Source organism: Passer montanus, unplaced genomic scaffold (assembly GCF_014805655.1).
Source record: "Passer montanus isolate IOZ18808 unplaced genomic scaffold, ASM1480565v1 scaffold85, whole genome shotgun sequence".
In the NCBI taxonomy this organism is placed as follows: domain Eukaryota; kingdom Metazoa; phylum Chordata; class Aves; order Passeriformes; family Passeridae; genus Passer; species Passer montanus.
In genome coordinates this window covers 1,347,657-1,360,724 of record NW_024373812.1, presented here as the reverse complement: position 1 = coordinate 1,360,724, position 13,068 = coordinate 1,347,657, and the positions used below count along the sequence as shown (strand labels likewise).

The following is a 13,068-nucleotide window of genomic DNA, read 5'->3' as shown; positions in this document are numbered from 1 at the left end:
TTAAACCATGTCTGTACCAAACATATGTTTTAATTAACTACTGTCCCCTGCTCTTTGACAGATAGCTATTATTATTTTCCTGTTTCATAGGCTTCCTTCATCCCTCCAGATCTCCAGTCCATCGGATGAGTGGTCAGGACAGGAACCAATGATATACTTGATCACTGAGCACCAACACCAGCCTGGCCTAGGTTGTCATTGCATTCTCCTTGCTCCTCACAAAATTCATTCTTCATCAGTTAATGTCACTCCTGCTTCTTTACTTCCTGCAACATAAAATTTACACCACAGAATGTTTTTTCCACCAGGATTAAATCTCCTTGAGGCACACACCATGTCTCCCCATCCTTCCACATTACCCACCAAGTCATTACCCACCAAGTACATCTAGATCCTTGGGCAAAGACAATCCCACAAATTGATTCATCTTAGTGGGTGGAGAAACCCACGCTGACTTCCCCAGCCACTCCCTGTGTGTTGCAGGGACCGTATCTCCTCCCACAGTGTGAAGGGATTTTGTTTGGCTAGGGTGAAGGCAGTCAGCAGATCCCCTAGTATTTACCAGCCAAATGGCTTCTGCTAAATTTTCATCCCAGTGCTTCCATGCCCTGTTTACCTAATGGTCTTAATATGGTCTTCAGCAGTCTATTATAGCTCTGAATCTTCCCAGAGGGTCATGGGCAATAAGGGATGTGATATATCCATTCAATGCTGTGTTTCTCTGCCCGAGACTTTCTGAGGTTATTTTGAAAATGAGTCCCATTGTCTGATTCAATTCCCTCTGGTCCACCATGTTGCTACAAAATGTGTCTCTCAAGGCCTGAGATGGCATTCCAAGGTGTGGAAATGGTTTACAGGGCATGCTTACAGCCAGACAGTTGTTGCCTCTATAATGGTGAGTATGTAGCTGTTGTTTGTGACAGTCATCCAATGTAGTCAATTTGCCAGCCGTCACCATTTTGGAAACTCATCCACCACCCTCTATTCCAAGGAGATTTCACTCATCTAGTTTGCTCAACTGCAGCATGTTTCATATTTGCATGCATCTCAGGATTGTTGTGCAGGACAAATGCCTTCTCAAAAGGACAGTAAGAGCAGCTGTAGTGTGAGAATGGGTAGAAGAAAAGCTATCACTTGTAAGGGACTTGATGATCAGCATGGTCACTTTTCTATTGTATTCTATAAATGCAGGTATCCTGGGCCTACAGAGAGTTTTCACTGAATAAATTCTGCCTGGCCTTAGATCACTAGGCCAAAGACTAGAAATAAATAGGTGATTGTGGTCATTGATTAGTAATATAGAGGTCTCTCTCCATGCTCAAGTTTTAGAAACTGCTTCAATGAGATTTGACTTGGGAGCCAAAAATAAATGACAACAAGAAGCAGAGGAAAGACTGGTCTCTCAGTGTAGGAGATTGTGATAGAAAAAATACCATTTTCTCATCTTCATGTTGCAAAAGTAGGCTCAAAATTGGTATCTGTACATGAAGACTTAAATGATTACATGAATTCCCACAGATTTCAGTAAATCATTGAGGATATGACAGTTTATAAAAGTCTTCAATCATGTATAAAAGTCTTCAAACATCTCCAGACAATCTGCTGGGAGCCATCTATATGTTTCTGAGAGTAAGGAAGACCTTTTTAACAGACAAGGACATAGTGAAATATGTATGTAAAGAGACAATTACTAGATTAAATATTGAAGTAAAGTACTTTTCATACTTGCACTGCATGGACAGCTTTTGCCTTTCATGTTTGTAATGAATTTTTGGATACAGTTTAGAAAACAAAGTCGAATAAAATTTTTTTTCCCCCCACCCCCAGAGGACATTATTTTGGTTTTTGAAATTGAGGAGGTGCCATGGAGTGCTGCAGAAGTAATTTAGGGACTCATGTTTTAAGGAAGGATTTTTTTAAACTTGGAAATAACCTTGCATGCCTTTTGCATGAGCTAGACGGCATCTTAGTTGCAAAAGAAGAGTTTTGTGACTTTACTTCTAATTTTCTTTATTTTTTTAATCCTTATCTTTAAACTTTGCTTTGGCATTGCCAGCATAGTTGGCTTCCTTCACATTTAGTCAACTTAGACTCGGAAGTAAATACTACTTATTTTGCATACCTATACATGTATATGCATACATCTTTACACATTGCAGTAATAAATACTCCTCTGCTTATCATCAGTCCTTGAACTTCACCAGGAAAACAAGCTTATTTCCCCTGGAAGAGAATCTCAGAGACCTCAGCAGGAACTTTTTTTTAACCAGAGCTCCTTCTGATAGGTTTTTGCTTCCATCTTAAAATCTCACAGCTGCTCATTATGGCACCACAATAAGAGAAGTTCCTGTTAATTTAGTGGCAAATGGCATTTTCCCAAGACTTGTCCTCTGAGTCAGGTAACAAAAGGCTCACATTTTGAAAAAGTTTTGAAAGTCACTTCTGGGTACCAGATGTGAAATTGGTAATACTGCCTTAAATATTCTTATGGCTAGTGTGTCAACATAGGGCCTGCTTCTGGTGCTGCTCTACAACACTCTGTTGAAGCAATGCATTTCCACGGTTGTGTTTCTTCATACCCTCCCACCACACTAATTTATTCACATCTTCCCTCTTCTTTTCCACCCCCAAGTATCTTGTTACCAGATAGAAGAAGTGGTGAGTAAGAGCAGAGGCATCCTGGTCATGTGTAAAGATGAAGGATAAGTAAAGTTTTAAGGTAGTTTACCTGTCCATAGCTGTGATCTGAAACAGAAAATATCTAGGGGATAGCATTCACAAATGTCAAAGAAGTCAATGAAACAAAAAATTCCCAAATATGCTTTGAGCTTTTTGCCACAGGATTTCATTGTAAAGCATAAATTATCTCAAATTAATCACAATAAATCACAATCTAGTGACTTATGATTATATAAGCTATTCTGGTCTTAAAGAGAGAGAAATAAAATGTAAGAGAAATTTGTGATTTTTAATTTGGAGATACTTTGTATACATGTTATGGCTTCATATCTCAAATATGGATAAGTAAAATGACTTCACAGAAACCTGACTAGTCTGATGATGCTTTAAACCAAGTTAAATAATTCTGTAAGAAGCATTTAGCATCCCAGAGGGCTTTGCTGTTTGCAAAAAAAAGAAACATCACAACACATACTGATGAAAGTATTCTCTGAAGTAATTAGTATTTTCTCTCTTTGTGAATGGCATGAGATGAATTCTGCATTAAAAGCTTTGAAGAAGTAATGATTGGAGCTCAAGTTACTTAATGAACCAGGGGCTTCCAACAGTGCCTCAGAAATGCTTAAAACAAGAAAACAACAAAAATTCATCATTCTCTCTTTGCTTTTGCTAGCAGTGGATCCTACCAGCCAAACACTCGAAGCAAATAAGTACTTTTAAATAACTGCCTTGCAGCTGTTCCAAAGAGAAATCCAGAGCAGTTTCCATTAGGATGGCCTTTCATGGTCAGAGCCAAAAACCACTTCTCCTACTCTGTGCCATTGAATACATCTCTATTTTCTCCTCATTTTGTTTGAATTGGAATGGAAGAGATTTAAGCTGTCATTGCCACAGAATGGTTATCCTTCTCATAATATTCTTGAGTACAGGCTGCTTTGAGCTGGCACAGCTGTTGTCACTCCTTTCCTCAATGAAGCACAAAATTTGCATTTTGGATTTGGTGCCCAAGTTTCTGCAATCAACAAGTGTGTGGATTTTTTTTGTCCCCCTTGAGCTGAATAAACAAATTAGCCTTGTTACCAAAACAGACCTCTTGTGGTGGTAAATAGAGCAAACAGAACAAAAGGAAATGGTGAGGCTGGAAAAAACAATTTGTGATTAGAAGTATATCCATCCAGTTACAGACATCACAGGGGAAACTAAAATACCAGTACACTTTTTTAAAATAATATTTTACTAGATGAGGTTACTGGAGGTTCAAAATTCATCTCCGTTTTGGTTAAAGTAGACCGATGCTGCCTTAAAGGCAACTCAGTAAAGTGTGAACAGGTTAGTTACAGAGACCCAATTGTTTGTAAAGCTCTGAGACAAAGATTTTTCTGTATTCTGTTTATATATTTCACAAATCTCTCAATATATCAAAGCAAAAGAAACCCAAATTGTCTAACATGTATTTCATTAAATAAAGGTGCTTGTTGTACTTTACTGTGTTGTAAATACAGAATAGTCTTCTTATTTCTGTCTGTAAATCTCTATTTTCAGTCTCAAAATGAAATTTGCTTTACATTTTGCTTGTAGGTTAAACTCTCCCAAGTGCTCACTTTTTGCTTGGTGAGGATCTATGGGAGGTGTGCCCTGGAGGTGGAAGCAGCCCTAGTGTATCCCACAGCGTTTCTTCTGCATAAAATTGCTATCTTTGAGCTGCTCTAGCCAGTAATTAACTCCCATCTTGGTTTACTAACTGGGCTTAAAGGATGCACGTTGTAAATCATGGAATAATTTATGCATGAAAACTCATTTGGGATGTTATTGTGCAGATTCTTTTTCCCCTCTGACTGCTTCCACTCTGGAAGTGGAAGTGCACAGACAGGACTCTGTGTGCTGCACCTCTGTCCAGAAAACCCCTCCCAAGGTGGGGGTCTTCGATAAAGGTCTGTCCTGCAAACCTCATCCTCACAGCAGCATTCAGGGACACACAGCCATTTGCACTGGGCAGCTGGGAGTGAGCTGGGCAAGAAAGTGAAGCAGCCCAATCAGCATCATGGCAAAGACATTTTCTGAAGGCATAAGAGGTGGAATATTTCAGTCACTAAATGAGATGATGGAATATAATTGTGTTCCCGTTTCTCCCACAAAGCCACAAAGTGTTGAGCCTGTGCCCATGTTTGGCTAGTTTTTGTGAAGCTCAGCTTGTCATGAAAGGTACCCCAAAGAAAATAAGTTTTAATAGCTTTGCAGAAGCCCTTTCTGTACTTTGGAACACTTAGGCTTAAATACCCAATTTGGGCTCAATGTGCTCTACCTGCACCACAGCCAATTACTTTTTTTTTTGCACTGTCTCCACGTTACAGTGGGGATCTCCCTTTGAGCTGGGAAGACAGATATGGGGTAGCAGAGAAAAAAAAAATCCTTAGTAATCAACATATATAAACCATTCTAGGAATATAAGTGAGGGTGTGATGATGTAGAACTGTGCCCTGATTCAAACAGTCTTCATTTCTTCCTCTACTGGAAAACTTCCCTATGAACATTTATATAGTACTTATGAGGGACACAGCTCATCTGAAAACGTTGGATCAGTGGAAAAGGAGCAGCAATACAACAGCGTGTGAATTGTTGGCTAAGTTGTGGATAGATGAGGTCACTCTGTCTTTTCCAATTCTTCTGTTAATTAATTCTAGCTCTGAATTTCTTAAATCTCCTTTCACTTGCAGAATTTTGGAAGGTCAACAACCTCGCTGGTTTTATAGCCAATCTGTGGAGATCATAATCATAGTTAATCAATGGGATCTGTGTCAGTTGTGAATTATACCTTCTAAGAGTAACGCTGCCTGTTTTCTCACTGTTGCTGGTGGCTGGGTCTCTTTAATACACTGAGTGCCTAAGATGCTGAGCTGCATTTTCAGGTATGAACTGTAGGATACAGAGAAATTCTCAGTTCAATTTGTAGTAGTTGGGACATTTGTCAGTTCTGAGACTCTGTAGTAATGTAGTCTGCTACAAAATCATCCTACAAATTATTGGATGCACCAGCTGTTGCCATATGATCCTTAAGTAACTTTATGCTTCAGGATGTTTTAATAGCATTAAAGTGATCCCCTTGCAGAGAGACTAATTTCCTTCTGTCTTGTCACCTTTGTGAAGGCCAGAATGAATCCAGTGAAATGAAGTAACCTGCTGTGACAGAACCACCCCATCTTATTATACAGAGATTTTTAAGTCTGTGGAATGGTTACTTTGGGAGATGCAATTCTGAAGAGGAGGAGCCATTCTGTGTTGGTGATAGGGTTTTCTACTTCCATTGTGCAGATGAAAAACATATCTGTTCATAAGGCTATAATGAATCAGGACCCTTGTGACTTCATGACCTTTTTTTTTACTTCTACTTTTATCTTTGAAGGAAGCACATCTTTTCTGCTTTATTTTAAAGCTTTTCTTTCATGTTCTGCAGTTTGAAAAGTAATCTATGTTTTTCATTAGGTAATGGACAACTGTGTTTGCAAATTGGATTTTTTTTCCTCATCTGTTACAACTTTACTTTCATAAACCCCATGCTTAGCAGTTGTGGGTTGATGAAGTATTTACATATTGATTCAATTATGCCTATACTTACTTGCTTATCCTTATTTTAAAGATATTCTTAATTTATACCCTTCTTTGGGGATTTTGAAGTTGGCAGTTCCCTGAAGTTTTTCAGCTTGACCCCTTCCAGTATGTTGGTAAACTTTAAGATATATACGCAAGCTGAAAGCAGTGGTACTAATTTCCATTCACTGCTGCTCTAAATGTAAAGACATAAGAGAGTTTTTTATGGTTTTGTAGTCTTAGTTTACCACAACAATATTAGAAAAATGAATTTATTTTCGTCTCCTCTGTGTTCTGGGTAAGAAAACAGTGGCATGTGGAGGTTAATTCAGCAAAACACAAAAAAGAGAGGAGCAGAGTGTGGAGAGTCTAGGGTTAAGATATCTTTAAGAGATTTCCTGGATATGGATTCTTTCATTGTGACTTACAAGTTTGAAAAGTGCTGTAAAAGTCAGACCTTAATATTCAAAGAATGTTCTGCTGTGCTTCTCTCGACAAGAAATAGGTGCACCCATGGGTACTGGGGTGGGGAGAGAGTGACCTGCCTTTTTTTATTTCGTGGATCAAGGAACTCTCCAAACTATGAGATTGCAGAGGGGTTTGTAAACTGATCATCTTCCCCTCAGGCACCTCGTGCTAATTAATGCTTCATTTAGGCAGTCAATGGTATTTGAAGACTTTTTGATGTTTGTTTTCCACCCCAAGCATCTCTCTATACACAGTCCTTACCAGGTGAGCAGCCCTCACCGGGTGAGCTGTCACTCACCATGGAGCTGGCAGGATTCAAAGATCCCCTATCACCTTCTGCTCCAGACAGACAGTGTGTTTAATGCTGTCTCTGCCCCAGGAGGGGCAGGTAGTAATGCGCTGCTCTCCCAAGGACATCCAGTGGTCAAGCTGCTGTGGATCTAAATCCTCATCCTGTTCTTCAGGGTGTGATGCAGAGGTGGCGCAGAAGCAAGATGAATCAGGCACAAAACATGGGAAAGATTACATGGGCTCTTCTTCCCAGTGCTCCCACTGGCAGCAGTGTGGTGTGATCCCATATAACCAGAGGAGAGGAGACAACCAGGCAAATAGTGCCTGAAAAGGCCAGCGTCAAGGTGAATTGAATGACTAATTGCTGAAGAGTGAGTTTTATTTATTAAGTCCTGGAGCCAAATTTCCTGGTTTGTGTGCGCTGGGCCATAGTTATAACTATGTCTCATGGGATTAAGAGATTGAATTCCATGTACTTGTGATTTTCTTCTTTGTTGATTTGGGACAAATGTGTATTGGGTCACCTTCATGTGGCAAGAGGAGACTTTGCTTTTAATCTGCTTTTACTCCATTTTTCTTTATCTGTCTTGTTGGTTTACAGCTCAATGTTTACTTCTTCCACACAGATTTGTCCTAGAGGTTTAGTTAACATGGGCAATTTGCAGCTCAGTTTGTTTTAAACTTCTGTTGAGATACACTGAATGGATGAGGTAAATCTCTGGGCACCACACATCTGGCTTACACAGGCAGTGAAACACACTGAGTGAAACTTCAGGAAATTAAAATATAAACGTCCCTGCCCCTTTTCCTGCAGGGGCAGGAGAGGGGATGGGGTCTGCTTGCTTGCATATGCTTTTGTGGTATGTTAACACTTTGAGTACTGAGAGATAGAGTGCATTTCTCTCCTACTTGAGCCTTTCCAGTCAGCATCACAGCTAAAAGTGATGCCTTGGGATTTTTATGTTTGTGACCCGGGAGGTCAAAACCTTCCTTTAAGTGGCATCTGAGAAAGCTGATCATCTGGAAGTCCCCTGTTGGAATTTTTGCCAGCAAACTGTCTCATCTTCTTCTCTTCTTTCCCTTGGGAGGGGGCGTGGGGCACACAGGGCATGAAAAGATTACTTTTACAGGAGGTCCCAGGTTTTAGATTAGAATGCCTTAGAAACAAAACTTCTCCAAAATTCCTTACATGAACATAATATTTTGGTTTTCTGCCTTCAGAACAAGAAGGCCTCATGCTAACTTCTCTGAGATCGCTCAAGTGCTGTCATAGTTTTAAATTGAACAAGTCAGGCTCTGTAGCATTTTACATAGCCGTATGTGTGTATGTACATTCCACCTTGCCTTGGCATTTCATGATTAAGTCATATTTTTTGTCATGTTTTGTTTCAGATTTCAAATTAAAAGTTTGGGGAGAGCATTGCACAGTCATGGAATAATTCACATTTTAAGCCTACATGCAAAACAAAACTACAAAGGAAAAAAGAAGGAAAAAGAAAGTAAAAGCATAATACCAGCCACATTTTAAATTTCTCAATTAAAAATATATGTTTTTTCAGGTGTAGCAGGCCTCTTTCCATAGAAGCAACAGTGGAGCAGGAATCATTCATTACATGTGGGCAGCAGACATCTGAAAGAAAAAAACAGTGAGAAATACACAGGCAAAGAGAATTTATTCAAGATCACAAGTATGCACTAGGTCCTGCATCCAGATATTCCTACAGAGACTAAAAATCCTGTGCATTACATAATTAATGCAGATGTTGGCAAGCTTTTATTAGGGCCACTAATTCATGCATATGACTTCCTCTCTCCCTCAAGGGTTCTTATACTTGACCTGTTATTACTACAAGGTCTTTAACCAAAGAATTAAAGCCAGATGTCTTGAAGCTAGGTCTCCTTTTGTTAAACATCCTTGATAATAATTTTTTTTTATATGCAACTGATCCTACATGAGAACTTCCAAAATTTCTTAAATAATTAAGGCTAAAAGGCTTCAAACCCAAGGGTTGATGTATCCTAGAGGAGCAATAAAAGTATTATACTCACTGGGCTGAGAAATACTATTTATTCTAGCTTTTTTATTATCCTGGGACTGCAAATGTTTCTGGTCAATGTTTAGGCTGGAGGTAAAATCTTTCTTAAAAGATGTTTTTCTTTAACATAAATTTAAATGCCATGTAGTCCATTTGGGGTATAGGTGGAAAGTTTTGTATACTGCTTTATTGGAATTGGCTTAATTGCATTGACAAATGTAGAAATGAAAAGAAACAGAAACAGTTTTGAGTAATTCTAAGGAGATCTTTATCAGGTACTATTTTCACTTGAGTCAAGTTATGAATTCTGTTTCCCAATTCTGTATGTTTTTGTTTTCCACAAGAAGGTTAGGTTAGCTGTAGCACTTCCTGCAGAGCAACTGGAGCTGTCCAAAATCTATGGTTAACTTTGTATGTTTTAATGGGAAGAAATTACCACCTTTTAGTGTTTTTGATCTATTTCTTGATTGGGCTTCTTACCTGCATTGCTAAAACTGGTCCTGTTTTTGTAAAAATTCATGTTTAGTTGATAGAGTTCCAGAGCAATAAAAACAGAGAGGCAAAGGCAGATCTTATATAGAAAGAGACTTTTTGACATGTGTTTATTGGTTTGATTTTTTTTTTTTAAATTATGATTTTTACATCTTTGTTGTTTACCCATGCTAAACAAAGAACCAGGATGTTATTCAGAGGGGTTTATTTTCTTAAGGTTTGCCTTTTGGGAATTGCACCTTAAGTAATTGCATGGAACTTAAAAAGGAAACTCATTAGGCATTTTCTTATAAGCCAACAGTTGTATCCAAAACTTCCACAGTTTAGTAGAATATGGGCTGGTTTGTTACCCCCCTAGCTGTTCTCAGCGGAGTACTCTGCAAAAAAAAATTAATCATGTGTTCTCTGGCATAGCCACAACAATAGTTAATGCAGGAAATAAGGTTGGATGCTTTTAACACTAGTTAAGAAAAGCAATATTTGGCTTATTTCTTGGCTCACTCCTATTTCAAACTGGAATAAGTCAGTTCTGATGAGTTATATTTAAAAGCATTGTGTATTTCAAACCATTTCTAGAAATGTGGCTGGTGCTCATAGAAATGCTATGTCATGCTTTCTTTATTGTTCATAAAGGCATGAACTTTTTATGGACATACGTTATCCCTTGTACTTCACGGTCTCAGAACATACTGACAATCTTTATTTAGGGTGGTCTTCCCACATTTTAAGACACGACAAGAAGGAATACCCATGACGGAAAATGGAATGAGTTAAAACCTACTTGGAAATGTAACACACTTTTCCTCCTCTTTGATGAACTATTCTTCCGCTACAGTCAAACAACAGTTCTGTGCACTGATAACATAAATAACGTGTCTAGCAGAGTTAATTTTTCTTAATTATGAATTGCATGCCTTTAACTGAATCTCTCAGCAGATCTGTTTGGCCAAAAGCTTGTTTTCTATGCAATTTACAACAACATCAGAAATCATGCTGGCTCCCAGAGCAGATGGAGCCATTTCTGGTGGTTTCTAATCTGGTTGCCGTTACTAGATTCCCCAGAGCAATTGTTTGTGAGTTGTGGAATGCCACTTGGTCTGAAACAATAAATTTGTTCTGAAGTGTGTTCCTTTCCTGTCCCCCTTCCCGCTCTTTGTGTATGTCTTAGCCATGAAGGCAATCATATGTTTTCAGTTCTGATGTCATTCTGGGTTCTTTTTCTCAATCTTTTTTTTTCTCTCTTCTTTCAGTCTACAGCCATGAGTGAACCACAGTGCTACTACAATGAAACCATTGCCTTCTTTTATAACCGAAGTGGAAAATATCTAGCCACTGAATGGAACACTGTCAGCAAGCTTGTAATGGGACTGGGGATTACCGTCTGCATCTTCATAATGCTGGCCAACCTCTTGGTTATGGTGGCTATTTATGTGAATCGCCGATTCCACTTTCCTATTTATTACTTAATGGCCAACTTAGCTGCTGCGGACTTTTTTGCAGGGCTGGCCTACTTTTACTTAATGTTCAACACAGGACCCAACACTAGAAGACTGACTGTAAGCACCTGGCTTCTCCGTCAGGGTCTCATTGATACCAGTCTGACAGCCTCTGTAGCCAATTTGTTGGCCATTGCTATTGAGCGGCACATTACGGTTTTTCGAATGCAGCTGCACACTCGGATGAGCAACCGCCGAGTGGTCGTTGTCATTGTTGTTATCTGGACTATGGCCATCGTCATGGGTGCCATACCGAGTGTCGGATGGAACTGTATTTGTGATATCACCCACTGCTCCAACATGGCACCGCTGTATAGTGACTCCTACCTGGTCTTCTGGGCTATTTTCAACCTGGTCACTTTTGTGGTCATGGTGGTCCTGTATGCTCACATCTTTGGGTACGTTCGCCAAAGGACTATGAGAATGTCCAGGCACAGTTCTGGACCCCGCAGGAATCGGGACACCATGATGAGCCTCCTGAAGACTGTGGTCATTGTGCTTGGTAAGTGCTTACTTTGCCCACCCTGTTCTTCCTGCTCTGTTTCTTATCAGGTGATTTCAGTAATGCGTGGTCAGCTCCTGGGGGTCAGCAGAATGTGGAAGACACTGGAGGAGATGCAGACAATAAGAGCACCCAGAGTTCACCACTGGGTGCTCTGAGTAGACCACTGGGACTGTCAAGCTTATTTATGGAAGTTGATGTGACTTGGTCTCTTAGCCCTGTAACATGAAACCAGTGAAAATCCAGATGTAATGTGGCATTTTTTTGCAGCAACACAGGGACTGTCAAGCTTATTTATGGAAGTTGATGTGACTTGGTCTCTTAGCCCTGTAACATGAAACAGTGAAAATCCAGATGTAATGTGGTGGTTTTTTGCAGCAACACGTGTTTAAAATCTTTTGTAGAAACCTGTTATATAATGTTTGTCCTTTTGCCTTTGAAGATGTCAAATGGATTCAAACTTAAAATAGTACAGAGAAGGCTCAGTGTTCCACTGAAGTACCTGTTGTCTCCTTTTTGTCACCTGAAAGGTGTTGTGTGTATTCATGTGAAATTCCATTATATGGAGAACAGTCAGGAGCTACAGTCAGGCTATTCACAAAAAGATTGTGTGTTAAGCAGAACTGCATGTACCCAGTCCTATAGTGTTTGGTGCATTTGCTAATACAGGAAAGTAGCATGTGAGATACTGGTGTGCTTCAGCACACTGCTCAGGAGGTGCGTAGGCTTCAGTGCTTGGCATGAAGGAAATACCACAGCACATTTTGGATTCAGGAGGTTATTGTAATTTTGTGAATAGTTTTACTTGGGTTTTGTCTGGGGTTCCCAGTTTCCTTATGCAGAAGCACAGCCTAAAGGCTGAGTACCGTTCTCTGTTGATCTTCTTTGCTGTTTTTCTGTTCTTTGTTCCTGCAGATGATAGTGAGCTGAAGGCAGCAAGCATGGTACAGGTTGTCTCTTTGTCCCAATATGTGTTCTCACCTATTAGGTCTTCCAGTACAGTACACGGGTCTCCCACTACCCCACTACCCTGTTGCATCAGATAGTTGCCCTAACAGTTCATAAATGCAATTGTTATGCAGTCCACAAAGCCCAAAACTTAGCCCCATTTCTCTCCTTGACATTATGGTTCCCATAGGTTTATGCTGTGACTTGAGCTTTAATCACAAACATACCAGAATGGTAGCAGAGATTTGGTGTGAGTTACTGTGTCAACTCACTTTTTAGTTTAAGAATTTACGTGTTGTACTCTGACCTAGTGATTTGCTTTTTGACCAGAATATGAATTGTGCAGTTAACTAACCTGTTAAACCATTGATAAGATACATTCCTCCATGTCCTGCTCTTCTCTTCAGGGAAAGAACTTGTATGAGATTTCCAATGGATACTCTAGTGATTGGTGAAACCTCTCCTGACCTCCTGGTGCTTCAAAAATCTGTCCTTTCCCATCTCCATGATTATCATGGCAGAAGGCAAGATGAGGTTAAGAATTCCAAGAAAATTTGGGTTTTGCAGTCCT

The 13,068-nt window shown here is 39.6% G+C and overlaps 1 protein-coding gene across 4 annotated transcripts in view; it reads left to right on the top strand.

Annotated features, from left to right (window-relative positions):
- The window catches only part of LPAR1 (lysophosphatidic acid receptor 1), a 71,131-nt gene that overhangs the window by 25,122 nt on the left and 32,941 nt on the right, over window positions 1–13,068 (top strand). For all 4 annotated transcript variants that reach the window (XM_039733287.1, XM_039733290.1, XM_039733289.1 and 1 more), the window contains exon 3: window positions 10,802–11,549. In XM_039733287.1, coding sequence (XP_039589221.1) covers window positions 10,802–11,549 — 748 coding nt within the window. The remainder of the gene's footprint in view (window positions 1–10,801; window positions 11,550–13,068) is intronic.